The sequence below is a fragment of the Podarcis erhardii genome, assembly GCF_964252035.2.
Source record: "Podarcis erhardii genome assembly, chromosome: 7".
NCBI classification, from domain to species: domain Eukaryota; kingdom Metazoa; phylum Chordata; class Lepidosauria; order Squamata; family Lacertidae; genus Podarcis; species Podarcis erhardii.
The window spans coordinates 13,822,568-13,849,248 of NC_138511.1; the positions used below are offsets into that span (position 1 = coordinate 13,822,568).

At 48.1% G+C, this 26,681-nt stretch overlaps 1 protein-coding gene across 15 annotated transcripts in view; it reads left to right on the plus strand.

The window, feature by feature from the left end:
* HSPG2 (heparan sulfate proteoglycan 2) overlaps positions 1 to 26,681 on the plus strand; it is a 216,933-nt gene that overhangs the window by 110,235 nt on the left and 80,017 nt on the right. For 9 of the 15 annotated variants that reach the window (XM_081870613.1, XM_081870623.1, XM_081870621.1 and 6 more), the window contains 18 exons: positions 1,703 to 1,814; positions 1,939 to 2,052; positions 3,416 to 3,543; positions 3,644 to 3,730; positions 5,078 to 5,127; positions 5,438 to 5,523; positions 5,883 to 6,023; positions 8,554 to 8,745; positions 11,736 to 11,786; positions 13,606 to 13,701; positions 14,170 to 14,415; positions 15,628 to 15,726; positions 18,177 to 18,260; positions 21,342 to 21,434; positions 22,402 to 22,482; positions 24,249 to 24,479; positions 24,560 to 24,673; positions 25,682 to 25,809. In XM_081870613.1, coding sequence (XP_081726739.1) covers positions 1,703 to 1,814; positions 1,939 to 2,052; positions 3,416 to 3,543; positions 3,644 to 3,730; positions 5,078 to 5,127; positions 5,438 to 5,523; positions 5,883 to 6,023; positions 8,554 to 8,745; positions 11,736 to 11,786; positions 13,606 to 13,701; positions 14,170 to 14,415; positions 15,628 to 15,726; positions 18,177 to 18,260; positions 21,342 to 21,434; positions 22,402 to 22,482; positions 24,249 to 24,479; positions 24,560 to 24,673; positions 25,682 to 25,809 — 2,133 coding nt within the window. The remainder of the gene's footprint in view (positions 1 to 1,702; positions 1,815 to 1,938; positions 2,053 to 3,415; positions 3,544 to 3,643; positions 3,731 to 5,077; positions 5,128 to 5,437; positions 5,524 to 5,882; positions 6,024 to 8,553; positions 8,746 to 11,735; positions 11,787 to 13,605; positions 13,702 to 14,169; positions 14,416 to 15,627; positions 15,727 to 18,176; positions 18,261 to 21,341; positions 21,435 to 22,401; positions 22,483 to 24,248; positions 24,480 to 24,559; positions 24,674 to 25,681; positions 25,810 to 26,681) is intronic. The other 6 variants (XM_081870614.1, XM_081870615.1, XM_081870616.1 and 3 more) reach the window with 2 other exon arrangements.

The following is a 26,681-nucleotide window of genomic DNA, read 5'->3' on the forward strand; positions in this document are numbered from 1 at the left end:
GAAGGGACCCCCCAAAGTCATCTGGTCCATTTTAGTATTAAGTGCTATATAAATGTACCAAATAGAAAGGGTGGCAAGGAATAAAGAGGTTTAAAAAGAGAATTCCTGGATGCCAAGATCCAGGTTTGGGGCAAGTACTCTTTGGTGACAGAACCCCAGCAGAGATTTAAAATCACAAAACATGCAGCAAAGCATGGAAATGTATGTTGGCAGATGGATTATTGTAACTAGAACGTCCGACACAGCTTCTGCTTGAGTGCAAGAATCTCTTGCAACCAATTGGAATCCATGCCTTGGTTGAATGTTTTGGAAGTTGAACAGTTGTAATCCGGAATGGATTACATTCAACAACCAAGGTTTGACTGTATTCAATAAACATTTTCGAATCTTCTTTAAACATACATTCATCTTGTTCTCTTATTCTGTATGTTAAGTCTTCAAGCTGCGCATATTCTGTCAGCTTAAGTTGCCATTCTTCTTTGCTTGCGACCTTGCTCGTTTTCCATTTGGGGGCTAATGAAACACGGGCCGCAGTGCAGTCGTACGTCGGAAGTCAAAAGGAATCCATTCGACTTCCAAAGCATATGGAAGCCAAAGAGCGGCTTCTGATTGGCTGCAGGAAGTTCCTGCAGCCAATCGGAAGCCATGCTGAATGTTTGGCTTCTGAAAACCGTTCGAAAACTGGAACACTCACTTCCGGGTTCCAATCATTTGGGAGCTGATTTGTTGAGGAGCCAAGGCGTTTGAGATCCAAGGTACAACTGTACAGTCATACCTTGGGTTACAGACGCTTCAGGTTGGCGTTTTCAGGTTGTGCACTGCCCCGAACCCGGAAGTACCGGAGCAAGTAACTTCCGGGTTTGCGCAGAAGCGCTAAATCGTACTTTGCACATGCTCAGAGGTGCTGAATCACAACCCACACGTGTGCAGACGTGGCGCTGTGGGTTGTGAACCCCACATGGATCACGTTCACAACCCAAGCGTCCACTGTAGTAGCATACATAAACAACCTATTTTGACTCCTGGGAATTTCAGTCTGAATTATCCCCAACAGAATTACAGTGGTGCCCCGCAAGACGAACGCCTCGCAAGACGGAAAACCCGCTAGACGAAAGGGTTTTCCGTTTTGGAGGCGCTTCGCAAAACGAATTTCCCTATGGGCTTGCTTCGCAAGACGAAAATGTCTTGCGAGTTCCTGCAGGGTTTTTTCCCTTTCCCTCCCCTTTTCCTAAGCCGCTAAGCCGCTTATCAGCTGATCCGCTGATAAGCCGCTTATCAGCTGATCTGCTAAAAGCCGCTAAACCGCTAATAGCGCTAATCCGCTAAGCTGTCAATGGGCTTGCTTCGCAAGACGAAAAAACCGCTATACGAAGAGCCTCACGGAACGGATTAATTTCGTCTTGCGAGGCACCACTGTATCCCCAACTGGTATAGGGGGAGGGGGGAGTACTATTAAACATTTTTCTCAATTCGTTATGGATCATTTCCCAATACTTTTTACCCTTTTACAAATCCACCACAAGCGAAGGAATGTTCCCTTCGCCTCTTTGCATCTCCAGCACTTATCTGATTCAGTCTTATACCTCTTGGCAAGCCTACTCAGAGTTAAATACCATCTGTGAATCATTTTCATGTCGTTCTCTTTCAAAGAATAACACGGGGCAGAGCCTTTTCGCTCACTGTGGCCTCTTCCTCCTTGCAGGATCTCTGGCATCCACATGGACGTGGCAGTGCCACACACCACGGGACTGAGCCCAGCCCTGGAAGTCGAGGACTGCACTTGCCCGCCGGGATATCGCGGTCCCTCCTGCCAGGCGAGTAGACCCTCGGGAGCAGACCCTCAGGGTTCTCAAGTCACCTGGCACAGTGGGGTTGGGGCCTGATTCCTACGCCACACCCTATTACTGAGCCGAGCCCTGCCCCCCCTCTCTCTCCCAGGATTGTGACGTCGGCTACACACGCACCACCAGTGGTCTCTACCTGGGGACCTGCGAACGCTGTGACTGCAACCAGCACACCGCCGAGTGTGACGCCGAGACCGGAGACTGCCAGGTAAGACTTCCTGGGGCAGGTTGGTGTGGAGGGGAGCAGCTCCTCACTGGCCACACCTGTGTGGGCTCCTGTAGAATCATAGAATCATAGTTGGAAGAGACCACAAGGGCCATCGAGTCCAACCCCCTGCCAAGCAGGAAACACCATCAGAGCACTCCTGACATATGGTTGTCAAGCCTCTGCTTAAAGACCTCCAAAGAAGGAGACTCCACCACACACCTTGGCAGCAAATTCCACTGTCAAACAGCTCTTACTGTCAGGAAGTTCTTCCTAATGTTTAGGTGGAATCTTCTTTCTTGTAGTTTGGAACCATTGCTCCGTGTCCGCTTCTCCGGAGCAGCAGAAAACAACCTTTCTCCCTCCTCTATGTGACATCCTTTTATATATTTGCACATGGCTATCATATCACCCCTTAACCTCCTCTTCTCCAGGCTAAACATGCCCAGCTCCCTTAGCCGTTCCTCATAAGGCATCGTTTCCAGGCCTTTGACCATTTTGGTTGCCCTCCTCTGGACACGTTCCAGTTTGTCAGTGTCCTTCTTGAACTGTGGTGCCCAGAACTGGACACAGTACTCCAGGTGAGGTCTGACCAGAGCAGAATACAGTGGCACTATTACTTCCCTTGATCTAGATGCTATACTCCTATTGACACAGCCCAGAATTGCATTGGCTTTTTTAGCTGCCGCGTCACACTGTTGGATCATGTCAAGTTTGTGGTCAAGTTTGTAGTAGCAGGGTGGTTTGGGGAGGCCTTGGGTGAGGTGGTAAAGGTGGTTGGGGAAACCCAGCCAGATGGGAGGGGTATAAATAAATTAACATCATCAATTTTATTTTACATTGGTACCTCGGGTTAAAGGCTTAATTCGTTCCGGAGGTCCGTTCTTAACCTGAAACTGTTCTTAACCTGAGGTACCACTTTAGCTAATGGGGCCTCCCGCTGCCGCCGCACAATTTCTATTCTCCTCCTGAAGCAAAGTTCTTAACCCGAGGTACTATTTCTGGGTTAGCGGAGTCTGTAACCCGAAGCATCTGTAACCTGAAGTGTCTGTAACCCAAGGTACCACTGTATTTATTACAGTCATACCTCGTGTTGAAGTAGCTTCGGGTTGAGCATTTTCAGGTTACACTCCGTGGTGACCTGGAAGTAACGGAAGTAACGGGTTTTGTGGCTCGCGCATGCGCAGACGCTCAAAATGACATCATGCGCATGCACGGAAGTGGCGAATCGCAACCCGCAGATGCGTGTTGCTTTTGCTTCAGGATGCGAACGGGGCTCCGGAACGGATCCCATTCGCAGCCAGAGGTACCACTGTATTATTATTATTATTATTATTATTATTATTATTATTATTATTATCCACAGGCCTGCCAGCACAACACAGAAGGAAAACGGTGTGAGCGCTGCCAGCCAGGTTTCTTTGGCGATGCCAGGCGTGGGACCCCCAGAGACTGCCAACCGTGCCCGTGCTACGGACCCTATTCTGCTAGCCAGTAGGTACCGCCTGCCAGCCGTTCTGCTGTCCTCCTCCCCCCTTTTGAGCGAGGGGTGGTTTCTCTCGGCTGCTAACTTGCCGCCCTTCTCTTCTCCCAGGCCCGCCAAGACCTGCTTTGTGGACACAGACGGGCAGCCCACTTGCGACTCCTGCGCCCCGGGCTACATCGGGCGCCAGTGCGAAAGGTAGGATGGCCATGATGACTCTGCCAGGGAGGGGTGTAAGAATGAGCCCTCAGGCTGTGGGGGGGGGGGAGAAATTGCCCTCTCCTGGTGTGATTGGATGGCGGGTGCCTTCTTCCTTTCGAAAATCCAGCTGGTTCTCAGTAGACAGGGAACTACTGGGCCAGGGTGGGGGAGACCCTCCTCCCACCAGGGAGCTCTCACTGCATAACCACGAGCTGCTTCTCTTTCTCATCCTAAACTCGCAGGGTTGCTGTGAGGATTAAATGTGGGTGGGGCGTTGCCCCGAGATCCAGCAGAGATGTGGCTGGCAGCCTCGCTTCTGACTTTCAGAGAAGTTGTTATGCCAACAGTCCGTTGCTTAAAACTTTTTTAAAATGATTATTATAAATTTGTTTATTTGGTTTTTAAAATTGAAATTTTACAGACATATATCAAACATAAATCACAAAAACAAGATCCCAAGGAATCTCTTAGGACTTCTCCTCTTTGTGGGTTCTACTGTTAATCATTTCCTCCTCCATCTATTATGATAATCCAAATCTTTTACCTCTCCACTGTGTCCAAAATTCACTATTAAGCTAGAAGTGATACTCCAATCCTACTAATGATTTTAACCTTTTACAATGGTCTTTAAGATAAGTTATAAAATTTTCCCCTTCCTTATTACATTTTTGGCCTTCCTGATTTCTGATTCTTCTGGTCATTTTGGCCGTCTCGGCATAATCCATCAACTTGATCTGCCATTCTTCTCTGGTAGCAACTTTATCTTCTTTCCATTTCTGGGCCAATAACATCTGTATAGAGGTTCTCCGCCGAGCAAAAATGGAAGCACAAATCTTAAAATATCAGAGATTAGTAAACGCATAGAGGCAGAAGAAAGTAATTAAATAAATCATGGGCATAAAATCAGAGACTAGGTATAGATAAGAAAGTGAGAGTTGCGAGGAGAAAAATGTAAGGTGAAGAGAAAAGAAATCCATACTGGAAAGATGTGTTTATAACAATGGCATCCACAGTTTGTATTTCTTAAATTACTGTATGTTTTTGACAAGATATGTTGTTTAACGTTCTTCCTATTCTCTTTCTCTTTTTTCCTTTTCTTTTTTCTTTTTTTCTTTATAACAGAATATTGTGTCTCATTATGTGTAACTCTCAACGTGCAAATAAAAATTATTTTAAAAAAAAGGGGGGGAGGAGAACATACTCTCTTGCTCCCGGCAGCCGGGGAGGTGAACTTGGGCACTTCCGAGCCTAGAAGGTGGGGGGGACGATGGGCTGAAGCAGATCCTCAGACTTTGGCCTCTGCTCCTTTCATCCCCTTAACTCATCCCTCTTCTCTTGGGCCAGGTGTGCGCCAGGCTACGTGGGCAACCCCAGCCGGGGGCAACCATGCACAGGTGAGTCCAGTTTCTGGGGCAAAGGGAGCCGTCAGCCAACAGAGAAACCAGGTTTCCGCAGCCAAGCGAACTTCGATCGTTTCTGGCATCCCATGAAAAGCCTCCCTGGAGGATTTGATTGTCGCAGCCTCCAGTGTTTTGGATTTCCAACTCCCAAGCCGGGAGGCTGAAAAGTGTTGTAGCTCAAAATATCTGGTCTGGCGAAGGCGGAATCAAAGCCTTGGGGCGGGTGGAAGGGGAAATAGTCTCACTCTTTTACCTGCCAAGTACCCACTGTCCTCAGCAGTTCCCTTCCACTTCTCCCCCCCAGCTACAGATCATGGCACCCGATGCCACTGCGATCCACATGGAAGCATCAGCAGCCATTGCGATGCCAGCGGGCAGTGCCAGTGTAAGGTAAGGCAGGAGGGGCAGCACTGGGGGGGAAGCACCCATCGGTGTGCATTCCCTCCCCAGCTCAGAAACCCATTTCTTTCCTTTTTTATTAATTTTTTTTCCTTCAAATTTTGTGGTCCTTCAGGGGCACAGTTACCCCATTCAGGACCAGGGAGTCCTCCACACACGCCCAACTCCTGTCCCCCCAAAAGAGTACTCCTGTCTTGTCAGGATTCAACCTCAATCTGTTGAGAAACAGCACATTCTGTTTCCACTCGCCTTTACCAGCTGCCCTTTCCTTCCCCACTAGACCCTCCTCCTTTCTGCGCCCACTGCCTGCCCATCATCTGTGCTACAGCTTTTCTCCATTCCCTTTGTAGGCACACACGGAGGGGCCCTCCTGCAGCAGCTGTCGGCCGCACCACTTCCACCTGAGCACGGAGAACAAGGAAGGCTGTTTGCCCTGTTTCTGCATGGGCGTCACCCAGCAATGCACCAGTTCCTCCTACCACCGGGACCTGGTAAGAGCAGCACAGCATCTCCGTCCTGCTGGTCTTGGGAAATGTACCAAACTATGTTTCACACGGGACACGGGTGGCGCTGTGGGTAAAACCTCAGTGCCTAGGACTTGCCGATCGCATGGTTGGCGGTTCGAATCCCCGCGGCGGGGTGAGCTCCCGTCGTTCGGTCCCAGCTCCTGCCCACCTAGCAGTTTGAAAGCACCCTTAAGTGCAAGTAGATAAATAGGTACCGCTTTATAGCGGGAAGGTAAACGGTGTTTCCGTGTGCGGCGCTGGTGCAGGCTCGCCAGAGCAGCTTCATCATGCTGGCCATGTGACCCGGAAGTGTCTTCGGACAGCGCTGGCCCCCGGCCTCTTAAGTGAGATGGGCGCGCAACCCCAGAGTTGGTCACGACTGGCCCGTACAGGCAGTGGTACCTTTACCTTTTTATGTTTCACACGCACTGTTACCGGTGCCACATAATACTCTTTCCACAATTGTAAGAAGGCAATCTTTTAGCAAGGCACACTTTGGAACTCCATGTCTATTGACCTTCACTCTTCTCTTTTCTAAGCTTGCTAAATGTGTTTTTGTGTAGGTGAAGCCTATCTGGATAAGCAGAATGTTGACAGGCTTTTTTTAAAAAAATGTATTTTAAAAAAGATTTTCGTGGTATACCAAAGTGGGTGCAATGTCTCTCTCTTTTTTTCCAAGTAACATTTTTTACAGATCAGTTTCATTTGTTGACTGGTGTTTTCATCTTGATTTTGTCTTACTGTTGATTTCTTTTAAAAAGTAAATGCTTTAATGATTTTTTTTTGGTTTTTTAAATATTTTATGTATATTTTCAATTTTACACATTTCACTAATTTTACAATCCTTTTAACATTTCCAAACTTGACTTCCTTCCCCCTCTTTCTGCAGTTCCTTAAATTTATTTTTAATATTTTCTACATATCCAAATTAACTTAATTTGCTCATTTATTCATCTACCGTATATACTCGAGTATAAGCTGACTTTTTCACCACATTTTTTATGCTGAAAAAGCCTTCTCGGCTTATACTCGAGTGAGGGTCCCACTTGCCTGTTCTCCAGTGCAGTGCGGATGACTTGTGAGCGGCAGAAGCTGTCGTTGGCGGAGGAGGAGGAATGAGCAGCCTGAAAGCAGCCCTTTCTTTTCTTTCAAATTTTTAAATTAATTTTCCAACTTTATAACAAACAAATAGAAAGAAAACATCAAAAAACAAACAAACAAAAATTTATCCTACCTGTAACAATTCCACTTTTGTTAACAACGCTGGATGACTTCCTCAAGTCCCCCTGGCTGAGTTTCTATATAAATCATTGTAGCAGTTTTCCAAAACTATTTTCACATAAAATTTGCTTGGTCAATTAACATCTTTCTTTCTTTTCATTTTTTTTTTACCATTATATTCTACAACATCACTTATTTAAATCCTAGGCCAACCTGATACTCACAAGTAATTCTATTTAAGTTATCTTAACATATTTAGCTAAATACAGTGGTGCCTCGCAAGACGAAATTAATTCATTCCGCGAGTCTCTTCGTCTTGCGGTTTTTTCGTCTTGCGAAGCAAGCCCATTAGCGGATTAGCGCTATTAGCGGCTTAGCGGCTTCTAGCGGCTTAGCGGATAAGCGGCTTAGAAAAGGGGGGGGGGAGGAAAAAAAACTCGCAAGAACTCGCAAGACGTTTTCGTCATGCGAAGCAAGCCCATAGGAAATTCGTTTTGCGAAGCACCTCAAAAACGGAAAACTCTTTTGTCTAGCGAGTTTTTCATCTTGCGAGGCATTCGTCTTGCGGGGCACCATTGTAGTCTTTAAATTTCTTCCATTCCTCTTGGTACACCTCTTCCTTCTGGTCGCGGACTCTTCCGGTCAGGTCGGCTAGCTCCCAAAAGTCCATCACCTTCATCAACTATTTCTCCACTGTTGGTACTTCTTGTAATTTCCAATTTTTGGTCAACAAAATTCTAGCTGCAGTTGTGGCATACAAAAACAATCTGACATCTTTCTTTTGCAATTCCAAACCTGTTATTCCAAGTAGGAAAGCTTCTGGTTTCTTAATAAATGTATATTTCAACATTTTTTTCAATTCATTATAAATCTTTTCCAGAGGTCTTTCACCTTGGGACAAGTTCACTACATATGGTAAAAAGTACCTTCTTTTTCTTTACATTTCCAACATAGGTTATCACTCTTGTGGTAGATCTTTGCTAATTTTACATCTAGACATCTATTTCATAACATTTTCCTTTGTACACGCAGTGAACTTGACCCCAGGCAGCCCTGTTTAGGGAATTTTTTAAATATTTGACGTATTACAGTATTTTAATATTTTGTTGGAAGCTGCCCAGAGTGGCTGGGGAAGCCCAGCCAGATGGGCAGGGTAGAAACAATAAATTATTATCATTATTATCATTATTATCATTATTATCATTATTATCATTATTATCATTATTATCATTATTATCATTATTATCATTATTATCATTATTATATGTGTGCCATTTCTGCTCTTTCCCTGCAGATCACCACGCCTTTCCTTCCCAGAAACTTCCAGGGATTCTCACTGGTCAACCGCCAACACACCACCCGGATCGAGACCGGCTTCACGGTGGAGATGTCCCCTGAGGGTCCACAGCTTTCCTATGCCCGCTTTGGGCAGCTGGGGGAGGAAACCTACCACTGGCAGTTGCCGGAGACCTACCTGGGCGACAAGGTGAGAGCCCTGCTCTGTGGGATGCAGGGAGTGGCGCTTGCAGTTCTTGAGCCCATCCCTGTGGCGTCTGGTCATCCTTCCCGGACAGACAATTGTGTTCCTCATGGTCCGTTGTGAACCAAGGCCATAGCTGTCAACTTGCAGATTTGAAAATAAGGGATCAGCAGCCTCACCTGTCCCGGGGACAGTCTACAGTGGTGCCCCGCAAGACAAATGCCTCGCAAGACGGAAAACCCGCTAGACGAAAGGGTTTTCTGTTTTGGAGGTGCTTCGCAAAACGAATTTCCTATGGGCTTGCTTTGCAAGACGAAAATGTCTTGCGAGTTCCTGCGGGGTTTTTTTCCTTCCCCCCCTTTTTTCTAAGCTGCTTATCCGATAAGCCGCTAAAAGCTGCTAATAGTGCTAATAGCGCTAATCCGCTAATCCATCAATGGGCTTGCTTCGCAAGACGAAAAAACCGCTAGACGAAGAGACTCGCGGAACGGATTAATTTCGTCTTGCGAGGCACCACTGTACGGGATATCTAACAATCCAAGATAGCAGCGGGAATTAAGGGAATTTCCCGCCAAAAAAGGGAAGGTTGACAGCTATGTCCAAGGCACTGATTTGGGGGGTGGGGGGGGCGGGATGGAAATTCATAGGTTGTTTCCAGAGAGAGGTGAGATCAGAACCTTGGCTTTGAAGGTAAGTCCATGGGTACCAACTTAAAAAAGGAGACAAATGAGAAAGGAAGGATGCTACGAGGCCGATGTGGATTCAGTCGGACCATTGGGTCCATCTAGCTCAGTATTGTCTACACTGATTGGCAGCAGTGGCTCTCCAGGACTCCAGGTAGAGGTCTCCCCCAGCCATACCTAAGATGCTGCCAGCGTGGGTTGAACCCGGGGCCTTCTACATGCAAGGCAAGTGTTCTGCCACGGCACAACGGCCTGTTTTCAAGCAAGGAGGGCGTACAGTTCAGAGTGCACATTGGGTGCCAGACTAGGACCTGGGCGACTAGGGTGCAAATCGTCCTGGGTGCTTCTTCACAGTTTCTCTCTCCTCCTCCCAGCCATCTCCCAAGAAAGAAGCCTCACTCTTCTGGTGCCCGAAGCTCGCGGGAGTGTCTTTGGGCCACTCGCTGCCACGGTCAGCCTAGCTTGCCTCGCAGGGTTCTTGTGAGGATTAAATGAGAACAGTGTAGCTCTTTGGAAGGCAGGTGGGACACAAATGTGGTGGTGGTGATTTTGGTGGAAAAGAAAGGAGGAATTCCACCCCTTCCTCTGTTGTTGTTGTTGTTGTTGTTGTTGTTGTTGTTGTTGTTATTTCCCCATTCCCAGGGTTTTTCTAGCAGAAAACCACACAAATAGACTCAGGGGTTCCCCTGTGGATGTCCTCTTACAGTCAGCATGTGAGGAGGTCTAGATAATATTTTTATTTTTATTTTTATTTTTATTTTTATTTTTATTTTTATTTTTATTTTTATTTTTATTTTTATTTATATTTATTTATTTATTTATTTATTTATTTATTTATTTATTTTTATTTATACCCCGCCCTCCCCAGCCAAGGCCGGGCTCAGGGCGGCTAACAAGCAATAATAAAAACAAGTTGAAGGAATACAACTTAAAAACAAGATTAGAATACAGCAATTAAAATATTGAAACATAAAAATATTAAAATGCAGCCTCATCACAGGAGGAGAAAGGAAAAAGAAAAAAGAAAGAGGGGGAGGGAATCAAATTGGCTCCAAGCCAAAGGCCAGGCGGAACAACTCTGTCTTATGGGCCCTGCGGAAAGAAATCAGATCCTGCAGGGCCCTGGTCTCATGAGGCAGAGCGTTCCACCAGACCGGAGCCAGTGTTGAGAAGGCCCTGGCTCTGGTTGAGGCTAGTCTAACTTCCTTAGGGCCCAGGACCTCTAGGGTGTTGCTATTTATGGACCTTGAGGCTCTCCGTGGGGTATACCGGGAGAGGCGGTCCCGTAGGTACGAGGGTCCTAGGCTGTGATGATGCAGCCCCTTGCCAGCAGAAGGTGGCACAAGACTGGGTGGATCCTGGGTGCCCCCAGAGCTCCCCCCACCCGTGCCAACCTTCCCCCAAAGTAAGCTGTTCCACGGGGCTGGAAGTGGGTGGGGACTGTTATCAGGGCACTCCTGATGGACAGCAGGAACGTGAGGCTTCCTTCTTGGGAGATGGTTGTTATTGAATTTACATACCGCCTATACCCAAAGGTCTCAGGGTGGTTCACGTAAAAGCATCAGAGTATATAAAATAAAAATAAAAGCAGAGAAGGCCTGTTCTCGTGTTGCCACCCTCTGAACCTCTTGAAATGGCTGGGAGGAGGAGAGAGAAACCACGAAGCAACACCCAAGATTGTAGGTGGTTAGGATTCTAGAGGCAGACCTCCTTTGTTGCTTTACCCTCTGACAATCTTGCCTTCGAATATGCATTGCAGGGGGTGGACTCAATGACCCTCAGGGGTCCCTTCCAACTCTAGAATTATATGATTGTGAGGAGTGGGGTGGGCATCCCTAGTTTTGACAGCTCGCAAGCCGCCGGCAAGGCTTGCCATTTGTTGTGTATTTGTCTATAAGCGCATCGCCTGCCCCCCAAACCCGTCTTGAATTAGCGACCGTCGCAATTTCCTGTGGCAGGGAGTTCCACAGGCTTATGCATGAGTTGCACAAACGCGTGCTTTATTTTGTGAGAGGACGACACTTTGAACTTGGAGGGGGCAAGGTTCAATGAGAGAGTCCTTCTGGTTGAGGGAAAATATTTTATCCAGCCCCCAAATCTGCTCAGAGCCTTCTTTCCTGCGCCACTTCAGAGCTGGCTAGAATAATGGGGGGGGGGGGGCAAGCTGGACAGGAGGAAGAGTCTTGTTCCCAGGAGGGGCACAATGATGGGGCTGAATGTATTTAGGGGTCTGGCATGGGCTATGAACTCTCCACCTTTACCTTCTCTCTGTCTGTCTCTTTTTGTTTCTCTCATTCTTTCTTTCCTGCCCAGACTGTCGGGCAGAAGGAAACCTACTTTGCCCGGATGCGCCGTGCCCACAAGGTACGCGGGCAGAGATGCCCGTAACGGAGCATGGACTTGTCGGGTTCTGGGGCATGCTATTGTATTGTGTGCTTCTAAACCGGGGTACGGGGAGGCCTGGTTGTCGAAGGCAGGAGGCCCCGAGAGGACGACTCGCTAAGAAGAAAGGTGGTTTGCAGCGTTTGGGGCTTTTCAGTTCAGAGGAAAGGCAAGTTGAGAGGTGACGTGATAGAACTGTGTGAAGTTATTATGCATGGCATTGAGGAAGCTGAATGTTGGAAGATTTAGGACAGATAAAAATAGGCCCTTCTTATGTTCTCTGCCTGGCATCTGTTCCAAAGTGGCTGCCATGCTTTGTTCAGAAGCAAAGGAGATTGCTCAGCCTTTTACAGAGCCAGTCTTCCCTGGGCTACCTAGCTTTTAAAAACGTTTTTAGGACCCATCCTATATTGAGATGGCCATTTCTTTTAAACCCTTTTTAATCTTGCATTTTAAATTGCTGTAACCTGCCCTGAGGAACCTTAGGATGAAGGGCGGGTCATGAATCAAAGTAATCGCAGCAATAACAACAGCTCAATGCTGTTGACAGTGACTGGCAACAGCTCTCTGGTCTTTTTTTTCTTTTTCCAAATATTTTTATCAGTTTTTACACAAACAGATTTAAAATAGTGGAAAAAAGAAGAACTTTTAACATATCCACACATGAGATTCTCTGAAGCTAGTGACTCTCCCCCCCCCCGCCCCTTAAAATATTTTTTTCTAAAACTACATATCATTACATTCTCCACATTTTTCATTTCTCTAAATTGTCCGTGTCTTTCGTTTCTTTACAAGTCATTTTTTAAGTCCAGCTGACGTTTTTATTTGTTTGCAATTGTCTCCTAAGTAAGTTATAAATTTTCCCCGTTCTTCTGTAAAGTTTTTATCTTCTTGATTCCTGAGTCTCCCGGTCAGTTTTGACCATTGGTAGCCAAACTAAGGCCCAGGGGCTGGATCCGGCCCAGTCGCCTTCTAAATCCGGCTCGTGGACGATCCCGGAATCAGTGTGTTTTTACATGAGTAGAATGCGTTCTTCTATTTAAAATGCATCTCTGGGTTATTTGTGGGGCATAGGAATTTGTTCATATTTCCCCCCCAAAATATAGTCCGCCCCCCCCCCACAAGGTCTGAGGGACAGTGGACCGGCCTCTGCTGGAAAAGTTTGCTGACCCCTGGTTTTGACATTTCAGCATAGTCCAGCAATTCGGCTTGCCATTCTTCCCTAGTCGGGACTGTTGCTTCCTTCCATCTTTGGGCTAGTAGCATCCTTGCAGCTGTTGTCACGTACATAAACAGTCTTTTCTGGTCTTTTGGAATGTTGGTATCTGTAATTCCTAAGAGAAAAGCTTCTGGGGTTTTTTTTTTTACAAACATCCCCCCCCCCCAGTTCATTATACTGTATATCAATTCCCAAAATGACTTTGCCATCCTACATGACCACCACATATGAGCTACAGCTCTTTTAACAGCTCCTGTGATTTTGAGTGTCTGCTGGTGTGGCATGGCTGGGGTCAGTGCATGCCCCCAACTCTGTGGTGTGCTGCCTCCTAAGATCAACAGACCCCCACCCTTTGTGCAAATTGGGGGGGGGTCACTTTGCCCTCCTAATGTGTTCCTGTCTGCCTTTCCCTCCCTTCCCTGCATGGGCACCCCATACCGAGCCCTCAAACAGGAGAGGCTCTGCATGAGGGGCAACAGTGAATGTTCAAAGGAGTCGGGTGTGGGGAGGCTGTCAGCTTCGCATGGCCAGGCGAGAGGCCGGCCAGCTTTCAACATGCCCACCGCCCGTGTCCCACCCCAGCAGAACTCCACATCCCTCACAGAGGAGCAGTTGAGGAAGGACGTGGCAGCTGGCAGGATCCCCAGCTCTGGCGGCCGGGTCCGGCGAGCCACCCAGGTAACGTGTGCGAAAGCCGGCTCCATGGGGATCTGTCCAGCTGGGGATAGCGGCGTTCGTCCTGGGTTGGGCAGCCATTCCGAGCTCTGTCCTTTTCAAGGACGCCCAGCCATTTTCAGGCCTACCAGCGTGAGTAGATAAATACTGTAGGTACCACTGCGGCGGGAAGGTAAATGGCATTTCCGTGCGCTCTGGCACTTGTCATGGTGTCCCGTTGGGCCAGAAGTGGTTTGGTCATGCTGGCCACATGACCCAGAAAAGCTGTCTGTGGACAAACACCGGCTCCTTTGGCCTGAAAGCGGAGATGAGTGCCGCACCCCATAGTCGAATTTGACTGGACTTAACCGTCCAGTAGTCCTTTACCTCTCTGTACTGGGCCTGCAGGTCCTCTTTTGCTCTGCCTGTCTGCCTCTCTCTCCCCCCCCCCCTCTTTCTTCCTTCCCTGACTCCCTCACCTCCATCCTTCAGGTGCAGGAAACCCAGTTGAGACGTGATGCTGAAATCTGGGAGATGCTGTCCCGCTGGCAGGCCTCTTCCCGCAGGGCACCCTCTCCTCCCAAGGAGAAGGAGGAGGGCGCCCCCAAACCCCCTCCAGCAGGACTGCGGACCCCCTCAGCTGCCCAGGCAGCCCACCTTGGCCCTCCTCGCTCCTTTGCCTCCTTGGCCAGGGCTCCTATGCTCCCCGCTTCTCTTGCTGCTGCTCCCGGCTCCCAGGTATATCCCTGCCCTTCCTCGGCTTCATAGGGGAGTCCTGGGTCTCCCTGCTTGGCCCTGTCCCGGGGCACACCTGCTTGCTGCCAGCGCACTGGCTGAAATCATACTCATCTGGGCCATATTGGGTTTGGAAGCCAAACCACGGGGTGGGGGAGAGGGGCTCAGAGCTTATGTCTTACTCCCTTTTCCAGGGATTTTGTCCTTCCTTCCCTCTGCCCTTCCTTCCATCCTTTTGTGTTCCCCAACCTTCCTATTCTTTCTTTTTTTTAAAAAAAAATATGTATTCATTCATTCATTTCTTTCACAACGTAATAATCAGAAATAAATAAGACTAAAAATGTGCACCCCACCCCTGAGATCGTTCCATTGTAACTAGCCAACCTCCCAAAATTTCAACACCTCTTGCGATGGTGACAGTACAAATTCTACAAACACCCTCTGTATCTCTTTAAAGTCATTTCTCCTGCATATTCCCCATCTTACCTTAATGGCACATGTCAATTTATCATTAATAGCTATATCCCACACCTCTTTATACCGTTCTTCCATTTTATATTCTGCTTGCCCCTTCCACTTCCTAGCTATAATAATTCATACAGCTGTCAATAAATTTGTGAGCAAGTCCTTCATAGCCTGCAAACCTTCCACTCCATCGTAAATTGGTAAGAATGCTACCTCTGGACTCTCAGTCAGCTTTAACGTAGTGATTTCTGTTATCTCCTTGAACACCCTTTGCCAAAAAAATATTTACACTCCCACCACCTGTGAATATAATTCCTGGATTCCTGGCATCCCCTCCAACATAACACCGAATATTCCTTGTTTATTTAATTTAATCTGACTGGTTATTAGATACCATCTCCAAACTAATTTATAATAATTTAATTTTATTCTTACAGACAACGTTTTAAACGTATGTTTCTCCCATATTTACTCCCAGCTTTGACTATCTGCCCTATGTGGGAAAAGGAGACAACCTTCCTTTTCTGCCTGCTTCCATCTTTCCTTCTGTTCTTCCCTCCTTCCTTTTCTCTCTCCTTCCCTCCACCCTGCCATCTTTCCCTTCAGCTTTCTGTCTTTCTGTCTGCCTTTCCCTCCTCCTCCCATCCTTCCTGCCCTCCTTTCTCCTATCCTTCCACCCTCCCTTTCCTCCCCACTACCTTCCTGTCTTCCCTCTACCTCTCTCACTCAACATCTTCTCTTGGCCTCAAGCCCCAGGGACAAGGAATCCCCGGCGGAAGGTCTTCAGACTCCTCCAGCAACCTGCTCTCTTCCTCCCAGTCCCGCCTCAGGCTGTCTGAGGCTAAAAAGGTACCCACAAGCAGGGTAGAGTGGGCAGCGAATGGAGCTTTGGCATGGAGAGGTGTGTGAGAAGGGGAGAGCTCTGCCACACAGCAAACACACAGCTGTCCAGAGCAGAGGCAGAAAAACGCATGCCCCCCCCAACCCTCTAGAAAGCATTTTCGAAAAAACCAAAATGTTTGTGCGGAATTTGGGGGGCCGTTGGTGCCAAAGCTGGCTACTCTTTTCTTCTTCTTGCCTTGGACCTCACTCTGCTTTTGGCATTGCTCATCTAGAAGGTGCAAAGCAAGCATTGGCAGGGGGTTTGGACTGGAAGATCCTTGGGGAACCTTCCAGATCTACGATTCTGGGCTCACATTTGGCAGGGAAAACTTCCCTTTGCCTCTTTGATGGGAAGGAGGAGCATTTTGCAGATTTGCCTTCCTGTCAATTCTATACCTGAAGATCTCAGGGCGTTTCACATAAAGGATCACATACTTAAAATGAAAATAAAAATGAGAACCCAATAGAACCCCCCCCCCCCTAATAAAAAGAGCCAGCAGAAAGGGTATAGGTCAGGCAAAGGCCTGGTTAAAAAGGAACGGTTTTGCCTGGTGCCTAAAGGTGTATAGTGAAGGCGCCAGGCAAACTTCCCTGGGGAGGGCATTCCACAGATGGGGAGCCACTGCAGAGAAGGCCCCGTTCTCATGTTGCCACCCTCTGGACCTCTCAAGGAGGAGGCAGACAAAGAAGGGCCTCAGATGATCTCAGGGTCCAGGTAGGTTCATATGGAAAGAGGCAGTCCTTGAGGTATTGCGGTCCTGAGCCGTTTAAGGCTTTATAGGTCAAATAGCACTTTGAATTGGGCCAGGAAATTAATTGGTAGCCAGTGCACTCCGACCAGGATCTGTGTAATATGCTCAAACCATCTTGCTTTGGTGAGCAACCTGGCCGCTGAATTCTGCACTTGCTGAAGTTTCCGAACTGTCCTCAAAGGCAGCCCTAACGTATAACACATCTAACCTTGAGGTTAGTTCCCCAGGACACCTTATGAGTTCAACTGGCTTCTGCCTCCAGGGCTACCAGATGGTGACCCTGTCTTGCAATTCAGCTGCTTGGAAACCTAGCGGCCTCAATTGGCTCTGTGATGGCGTACGAGTTTGTGGGACAGGGGAGCCCTTCCATCTCGCCCTAAGCTGGCTTGTTGGCGACCCCCCGTCGTCCCCTCAGATCTTGCCCTTGTTGCAGCCCACCTGTCTCCAGCAACCTGGGTGCTGGGGACCATGCTGAGGAGGGCTGCACTGAGGAGGAATGGTGGGAGCCTCCCCCTGCCCTGATCAGGACCCTGAATCTTCCCAGGAACATGGAAGTAGTATAGATTTGGAACAGTGGTTTGCAGAGAGACTAGTTCAGAAGGCAGAAGCTGGGAAGTACTGGGTGGGGAACAGCTAGGAGAGGAAGAACTGGGAGAAAGAGAGTTAACAGACTCAATGTCGCTGGAAAGCGTCCAGCCGCTCAGCCCAAGGTCAAGGAGAGCAGATAAGGTGGCAGCGCAGAAAGCACAGCGGTTGCAAGACCAGGTTACAAGTTGTGGAAGTGAAGTGGGTGACCAGGGAGGAAGTGGGTGAAACCTTTGATTGGGAGCACCACCGTTCTTAGGAAATGGATTCTTTGTTCTCTCTCTGTGATCATTAAAATTTCTAACTGGTAAGAGACTTCTTTCGTTTTGTTCTGCCTATCTGCTGCCAAAGGGCGGGGAGGAAGCTAAGTTCCAGAAGCCTGACACTGTGTTTGCAATTCACAACTCGGGGCTGATGGGAGTTGTGGTCCAAAGCAGCCAGCGAGAACCAGGCAGATGGAGAACGTTGTTGCGACAGCTCTTTGGGAGAGTGGGTGGCTGAGTAATAAAGTCAGTGGGTGGTTGTGGCACCCCACCCACCCCATGGGCTTGGAGTCTGGGGCACATTCTGGGCAGTGGGTAGTGGTTCTGTCTCTCTGTCTTTCTCTGAGCTATGGTGCCTGCCTGGCTGTGGCATACAGTGGTGCCTCGCAAGACGAAATTAATCATTTCCGTGAGGCTCTTCGTATAGTGGTTTTTTCGTCTTGCGAAGCAAGCCCATTGGCAGCTTAGCGGATTAGCGCTATTAGCGGTTTAGCGGCTTTTAGCGATCAGCTGTTAAGCGGCTTATCAGCGGATCAGCTGATAAGCGGCTTAACGGCTTAGGAAAAGGGGGGGGGGAGGGGAAAAACCCCGCAGGAACTGGCAAGACATTTTCGTCTTGCGAAGCAAGCCCATAGGGAAATTCGTTTTGCAAAGCGCCTCCAAAATGGAAAACCCTTTCGTCTAGCAGGTTTTCCGTCTTGCGAAGCATTCGTCTTGCGGGGCACCACTGTATGTTGTAGAGCTGTGTGCTTTGAGATTTGCCTCGTCTGTCAGCTGTTCCCTTCACTTTCCTCTGAATCTTCCTCTTCTGTCTCAGTACTGGTTACTCTACAAGGGCTTCTCTCTCCTTCCCGAAATCGCTTTCTACTGGAAGCTGCCGGACCCCTTCCTGGGGGACAAGGTAATCTTAACTGCATGGACTGTAGGGGGGAGCTGAGGGGCAGGGATGAGAGCCTTTCCGGGGGCTCTGTGCTTGTGTCTGTTTGCATGGTGGTGGCATCAAAACAAAAGAAAGTCCTTCGCACAGCACATAGGCACATGGCCACGGTCTTTGCTGGCTTTGGAAGAGGATGAGACAAAATCAAGGAGGGAAGGGGCTTCTATCCACAAGGGCTCTGCCCTCACAGCCAGAGGCAGCCATGGTTCAGAATACCAGTTGCTGGAAACCACAGAAGGGGGAGAGTTGCTCTTGAGCTCCAGTCTGGGTTGCTGGTTTTCCATGGGGACATCAGGTTGGCCCCTGTGCGAACAGGATGCCATTGGCCTCATCCAGCAGGCTGTTCCTCGTGTTCTTCTGAAAGAGGACAGAGAGCACGGTGCTGATAGATAGATAGATAGATAGATAGATAGATAGATAGATAGATAATTTATTACGGTCGGAGACCAGCTTATAAAATGCACTTGGGGGTACAGTCCCAGAAGGAAAACAAACATTTAAAACAATGTACAACAATAAATTTAATATTTATAAATGCGATAAGCGTATATACACACTTAAAACTTTAAGCGGTGCCGATAATGCCAAGGTTGCAGGTTCGATCTCTGTATGGGAGGGACGGCTGCATATTCCTGCGTTGCAGGGGGCTGGACTAGACCATTGGTTCCTGTAATGGTTCTAGGGGTTGCTCGTGCGTAAACCGGCGCCACAGCTGGCTGGGTTGCCTGAGTGAACCTTTTCTGTCCGGACAGCCACTCGCCCGTGGCTGTCTCAATCGCTGGCAGAATCCGTCAGTGGGCGTTTCTTGAACTTCTTCCAGCAAAGAAGCTCTTTGACGCCTAGTCTCCACCTACTCTCCCTGCGCGGAAGCCTTCTGCGCAAGGAGGGTGTGGGCAGCGGAGGACCCTTACTCTCCCCGCTGGTCCCCGGCGAGGAGTCATGGGACTGCCTCGCCAATTCCCCCATCTGCCCCCCTTCTCCACTGGTGCTACGCTGATTCCCTTCCCCAGAAGATGGGCTGCCTCTCCCCATCCCGGGACGCTCTCTGGAATCCCTCTGGATCCCGCTCTCTCCCTCTGGCCCTGATGGCAGTTCCCTGACAGTTCCCAACCTTTTTTTTGGCCATGCCCCACCTAATATAACTAGGTGACATATAATTCTTATTAGTGACATATAATTCTTATTATTCTTATAATTATTCTTGTAATTCTTATTAGTGACATATAATTCTTATTAGTGACATATAATTCTTATTATTCAAAAAGTGAACTCCTATTCACATGGAGGAAGCCTAAAAGGCCATGAACTGTTAATAGCTCATTCTCAAATCGCCCCCCTTAAAAATCAAATTGCCCCCCTGTGGGGCGTGTGCCCCACGTTGGGAACCACGGGACTAGACAATCCTTGGGGTCCCTTCCAACACCACGATTCTGTGAAATGGATGGTGACACTGCAGTTTTGTACCCCCTGTGCCAACTTTAGAGGGAAGGTCGTAAAGCAAGATATGTTAATATTTAAATCTTAGAATAGCTTTGGAAGTGGATATAGGCTGTAGGGTTAGAAGTAGAAGATAGTGTATTACTTGTAAGGGATAAAATGTGGAGATTTTTATGGTAGAAGTAAGTGTGATTAAAAAAATGGTTAAAAATTATGATATATGTAAACTGCTAAAGATGAGGTAAAATGAAAATCAGATGGGGGGACTTGGGAAGCTCACCTAACAATGTTTAGAAAAAATAAGGATAAGACAAAAAATTGTTTGTTTTGTTTGTTTTCCTGTTTGTGTTGTTTAGTTGTGTTATAAAATGAATAAAAAATTTGGGGGGAAATAAAAATAAAGGGAAGGTCGTGCCTTGGGGGATCACAAAGAGAACGCTCTGTGGGGGGGGGTTGGGGGGGAGTGAAGCTTTTCATCTCTTGCATAGACACACTTGCAGAAGCGGCAATGCCTCAGAATAAACTAGCTGTGGGGAATCACAAGTGAGGAGAAGGCTGCTGTTTTTATCAGGCCCTGTTTGCGGGCTTGCCATAATGGGTCTCTGGTTGACCCCTGAGAAAACAAGATGCTGGACTAGGGGGCCTGATCCAGCAGCTTCCGGGCTCCTCTGAAGTCCTTGCACATGCACAGAACCCTCTTTGCTTTCTGCGCCAAGAAGCTGCAAATCTTTGGAGCAGGGTTGCAGGTTACTTCCAGCCTCAGAAGCCTAACCTGGCCCTGTAAGGTTCTTTTCCCAGCCCTTGAGACTCTGCCCCACCACCCCAGTGCTTTTGCCTGGCCAGGATGTGCCCTTGAATTGTGACGCCTCTCGCTTGCCAAGATGGAGAGAAGGCACACATCAAAATGTGTATTTACTTGATTTCTGCATAGTTGGAATGTAGCCTGCAGCACCAGTCAGTCACATCGATGGCCCCACCCACTTATGACTTTAGCCCCTCCCACTTTAGCCCCACCCACCACCAAAGGGCAGAAGAAGGTGCCCTACTGCTTGTGGCAGACACCCTCCTGATGACTTCTGTGTTTTAGAAGAACTTAAAATGTGGGGAGGGAGTGGGCGAGTGAACGGCAGCACGTTGCTTTTGGGGGTGCCATGCTAGCCCCAGAAGCCGTTCGCCACCATGCGCAGGGTGCAATTTCTTTGAAAGACTCCCTAAAGTCTGTTTTTTTAATTATTATTTGACTTTATGAAATGTGATGATATTGTATCTAGTTTTGTATAAACTAGGTCTGGTTAGAGAAGTCTTACTCGTTTGTGTTTCAGTTCAGTCATCTTCCTATATACTTGATTTAAACATAATTAAAATTTTCCCAGTCTGTCCTACCTTGCAAGGTTGTTGTGGGGATGAAATAGGCAGCAGGGGGAAGAGAAGAACCATGTGCTCAACTATTTTGGGGGAAATGCAACGGTGGAGGGAAATTCACTTTTTACGAAGTCAAAAATTTCAAAACGTGGGCCTTACGATGGGTGCATGACACTTGTCCGGGGGTGCGGCCCCTGACCTGCATCAAGATGGAATGACCTGACCCCTCTCGCCCCACATTTGCAGGTTGGATCCTACGGGGGACGCCTTCGCTACACCCTTTCCTACAATGCCGGAGGACGAGGCACCCCACTGCCAGACGCCGATGTGCAGATCACTGTAAGGAAGAGTCCCTGCTTGCTCAGGAGAGGGCTGGGTTTGTACAGGTTTAGCTAGAGAGGTGGGGGCAAGGACACCCCCTGGAACTCACTGGGCATCAGGACCTGTATAGCAGCAGAGGCCCTCATTTCTGGGATTGGAGGAAGCCCTGGGTCCCACATATACCACTCCCGTAAATGTTTATTTATGCCTCTGATTTGGAGGCCATTAGATAAAGGGTTTTTTTTTGGGGGGGGGGGATTTAGCGGCCACTAGCAGAAATATCATGTGAATAAGAAAAGGGACGCTGGTAGCACTGTGGTCTAAACCACTGAACCTTTTCTTGGCGGTTCGAACCCCATGACGGAGGGAGCTCCTGTTGCTCTGTCCCAGCTCCTGCCAACCTAGCAGTTCGAAAGCACACCAGTGCAAGTAGATGAATAGGTACCGCTGCGGCGGGAAGGTAAATAGCGTTTCCGTGCGCTCTAGTTTCCGTCACGGTGTCCTGTTGCACCAGAAGCAGTTTAGTCCTGCTGGCCACATGACCCAGAAAGCTGCCTGTGGACAAACACCGGATCCCTCGGCCTGAAAACAGGATGAGTGCTGCAACCCCATAGTCGCCTTTGACTGGATTTAACCATCCAGGGGTTCTTTACCTTTACCTTTACCTTTTGAATAAGGTTACTAGCCATTGTGGCTACTAGCCACAAGGGCCATTCTCTGATTTCATGGGAGGAGGTAGCGACTCTTCTGAATCCCAGTTGCTGGAAACTACAGGAGGGTTGCTCCCATGCTTGAATCCTCCTCGAGGGCTTCCCTTAGGGGCTGTTAGAATTCCTGTTCCATGATTGCAGTCATGGGATTGTTGCCTTTGACATGACGAGCTCTTGACAGGGGCATCACAGTGACCAGGATACTGCACTGATCCAGCCAACTCTTCTTATGTTCTTACATTCTCTTTTGGTGTCTCCCTCTCCCCCCCCCCCAGGGTAACGACATCACCTTGGTGGCCTACCTGTCGGAGCTGCGGCCTCGGGAACGCAAGAGCTTTGAGGTCATCTTCCAGGAGGTGAGGACTCCCTGTGCCGTCTGCACCTGAGCTCAATGTTTCTCTTGGTGGTAATGAAGCCAACCCATATACCTGGGAAGGGGAGAAAGGTGGGGATGCAGGCAGCACTGACGCTGCTTTGGTGGAGAACGTGGGCCACTCTGGCTTAAATAAAGCGACTGGAGGAAGAGGAGCAATGGATCTAAGTTTACGTTGTCCATTGCCACTTGTCCTGTCCCTCTGCTATGCCCGTCAGCTGGCAAAATGAGCTTCATGGTCAGAGGCTGCAATACTTAGAATCATAGAATCGTAGAGTTGGAAGAGACCACAAGGGCCATCGAGTCCAACCCCCTGCCAAGCAGGAAACACCATCAGAGCACTCCTGACATATGGTTGTCAAGCCTCTGCTTAAAGACCTCCAAAGAAGGAGACTCCACCACACTCCTTGGCAGCAAATTCCACTGTCGAACAGTTCTTACTGTCAGGAAGTTCTTCCTAATGTTTAGGTGGAATCTTCTTGTAGTTTGGAACCATTGCTTTCTGAGTCTTTCTGAGTAAAGTAACAAGTTTACTCACATTTCAGTTCACGATTTGATCCCTGTAAGGCAGGCTTCACTTGGTAGTTACATAAAGAAACTGTGAGTTTGTCTCATATGGAGACTGAATTCCTGTGCTGCTGGCTGAGTGCCGGCAAACAGCAAAATTTACATTGATATAACAAAATGGCTGCAGGAGAGCAGCATGCCAGCGAAAGAACAGCAGACAATAGAAAGACAAAACGACTGAGAAAATGACTGCATGACTCAGCTCTTTTATGGAGTCAGACAGAGCCACATCCATCTCCACCCCCATCGTTCTGCCCGGACATGGAGGTCCAGCGCCAAGGGCCTTCTGGCGGTTCCCTCACGACGAGAAGCAAAGTTACAGGGAACCAGACAGAGGGCCTTCTCAGTAGTGATGCCCACCCTACGGAACACCCTCCCATCAGATGTCAAGATAATAAACAACTATCTGAATTTCAGAAGGCAGTCCGGTTTAGGGAAGCTTTTAATATTTGATGAATAATTGTATTTTCAAATTTTGCTGGAAGCTGCCCAGAGTGGCTGGGGAAACCCAGCCAGATGGGTGGTGTCAGGGAACTGCCATCAGAGCCAGAGGCGGAGGGAAGGCTCCAGAGGGATGCCGGAGAGGGTCCCAGTAGGGAGAGAGGCAGCCCATCTGCTGGGGAAGGAAATCAGCGTAACACCAGTGGAGAAGGGGGACAGATGGGGGATTCGGAGAGGAGGCTCCAAGACTCTTCGCCAGAAGCCAGCGGGGAGAGCACGGGTACTTCACTGCCCACTCCCTCCCTGCGCAGAAGACTTCCGCGCAGGGAGAGTAGGAGGAGACTTGGCGTCAAAGAACTTCTTTGCTGGAAGAGATTCAAAAAACACCCACTGACGGATTCTGCCAGCGACTGAGACAGCCACGAAGTGAAGGGCTGTCCAGACAGAAAGGGTTCAACCAGGCAACCAAGCCAAGAGTGGCGGCAACTTACGCACAAGCAACCCCTAGAACCATTACAGGCGGGGTACAAATAATAAATTATTATTATTATTATTATCATCATCATCATCATCTCCTAGGTTACATGCAGGGGGAGGAAGCTCCAGACCAGTGGAACAGCAAGTTACACTGACTGGATCCCCCCCGCTTGTGCCCACTCTAGGGAAATAAGGAATGTTGCATTTGACGGTGCCAATTGATTCCATCTCACGGTATCAACCTTCCCCCCTTTTCCTCCCCAGCAATACTGGAAGCGCCCAGATGGTCAGCCAGCCACCCGGGAGCACCTCATGATGGTCCTGGCTGACCTGGACGAGATTCTCATCCGCGCCACTCACTCCACCGAGATGCTGTCGGCTGGCATCACCGGTGTCAGCATGGAGACCGCGGTGCCCACCTACACCAGCCTGCCCCGGGCTCTAGAGGTGGAGGAATGCCGCTGCCCACCAGGCTACCAGGGTCTTTCTTGCCAGGTGAGCCTCTTCGCTGGGCCAGGCTGGGCACGTGGGCTCATGGGGCACTGTTTGCTGATGCCACCCTGTCCCTCTTGCAGGATTGTGCAGCTGGCTACACCCGGACAGGCGGTGGGCTCTACCTGGGGCACTGTGCGCTGTGCGAATGCAACGGGCATTCAGATTCCTGCCACCCTGAGACCGGCGCCTGTTCGGTGAGCAATTTCCATAGGCACATAAACTTGTGTGTAAAGGTGTATTGGGAAATGATCCATAATGAATTGAAGGGAAAAATGTTTAAAAGTGATTTTCGAAAAACAACAACAGAATCCTTTCTCTTGGGGATAATTCAGACTGAAATTCCCAGGTGTCAAAAAAGGTTATTTATGTATGCCACTACTGTGGCCAAATGGGATGTGGGAAGCAAAGGTCTTAACCCAAGGTACTATTTCTGGGTTAGCAGAGTCTGTAACCTGAAGTGTCTGTAACATGAAGTGTCTGTAACCCGAGGTACCACTGTACTAATATCAATCATTCAAGTACCAAATCATTCATATAATTTAGGTGGCTAGAATTGATGGCTTTTTGATTTACTTTATTTCTGAGTTCCAGAATCTTATGGATTTCAGTTACATTCCAATCAAAATAATCCCTTATACAACTACTGCAATATTAATAACTTCTCCTTTTTAACTTTGATTAAACAAACATTACATACAAAAAACAAAAAACCCCAACAAACTAATCTTACATTGAACATTTCTAGACTTAAGATAGTTAGTGCAGTATACATAATCAAATTGTCAAGCATCTAGAATACGTGTGTATTATACAAAAGAAATAAAACGAGAGAGAGAAAAGAAAAAAAGAAAAATGCACGACGGTAAAACCCCAAAATTAACAAAACTAAAGCTATATATCAAACAAAAAGCAGTATTTAGTTCATTCAAACCAGTATCAGGGTGTTCTGCTCACAAAGTCCCTCGTACTGGGTTGACTCTCTTTTAATTTGTTGGTTTGTTGACTTCCGTTTACTCTTTGCTGTTTCAATACAGCCATTTCTATCTTTGATCTGTATTTAATTATTTGTCTCCATCTTGGGATACCTCTGTCTGCGAGATTAGTCTAAACACAGCCAAGTGTTATTGTTGGAACCATGTTTCTTCAAGTAATTTTAATAACTTCTATTCGTGTTGACACATCAAATGATTTGCCCTTCCCAGAGCTGCCTTCATCATGCTGCTGGGGAGTTCTGTGAGAAGTGTGCACCCGGATTCTACGGAGACGCTACTGCTGGCACCCCAGAGGACTGCCAGCCCTGCGCCTGTCCGCTGACGGATCCAGAAAACCAGTACGATTTTGGCTCATTGAGAGAGAGAGAGAGACTGAGTAGATGGGGGTTAGACTGGGTTTCAGGATGGGCTGGCAGTGGATGTGGATTTGTGGGCAGGGGGAGCAAATCTGCTTTAGCTAGCCACTCCGGGTGGATAAAGCTATCAAGGGTTACAACAGAGTATTGGGAAGGGGTCCATAATGAATTGGAAAAAAATGTTTAAAAGGACTTTCCCCAAAAAAACCCAGAGTCCTTTCTGTTGGAGATAATTCAGACTGACATTCCCAGGTGTCAAAAAAGGGTTATTTACTGTATTTTTCCCTCTATAACACGCACCTGACCATAACACGCACGTAGTTTTTAGAGGAGGAAAACAAGAAAAAAATATTCTAAACTAAACAGTGGATGTATGATTTTTGTGGTTCATGCTGTGGCCACAGACGTGATCTGACGGTGAGTTTGGGGTAGCCCAATGCAAAAATCCTGAGGATCCATGTGGATCCATGCTTTGTAACCACATTTTTGCGCCATTGCAGCCCCATGAAACAGTGGGTGCGTGTGTGTTTTTTGGTGCAGGCTGTAGCCATGGATATGGTATGTGATCTGATGGTGAACTTGGTGTGACCCAGTGCAAAAATCCTGAGGATCCATGTGGATCCGTGCTTTGTAACCATGTTTTAAGTGGGGAGGGAAGGAAACAAGGGACAAGGAGCTCGTGTGGGGTGTGTGGAGAAGGATGCGGCTAATAATGGAGGCGAGGGGTTTAAGGGGAGAAGGAGCTTGTGTGGGGTGTGTGGAAAAGGAGCTTTTCGGCAAGCTGAGCGGGGAGGGGGGAGGGAAAGAGCACTGTTGCTTTAAAGGAGCCAACCGGACAGCAGCCACTTACAGCA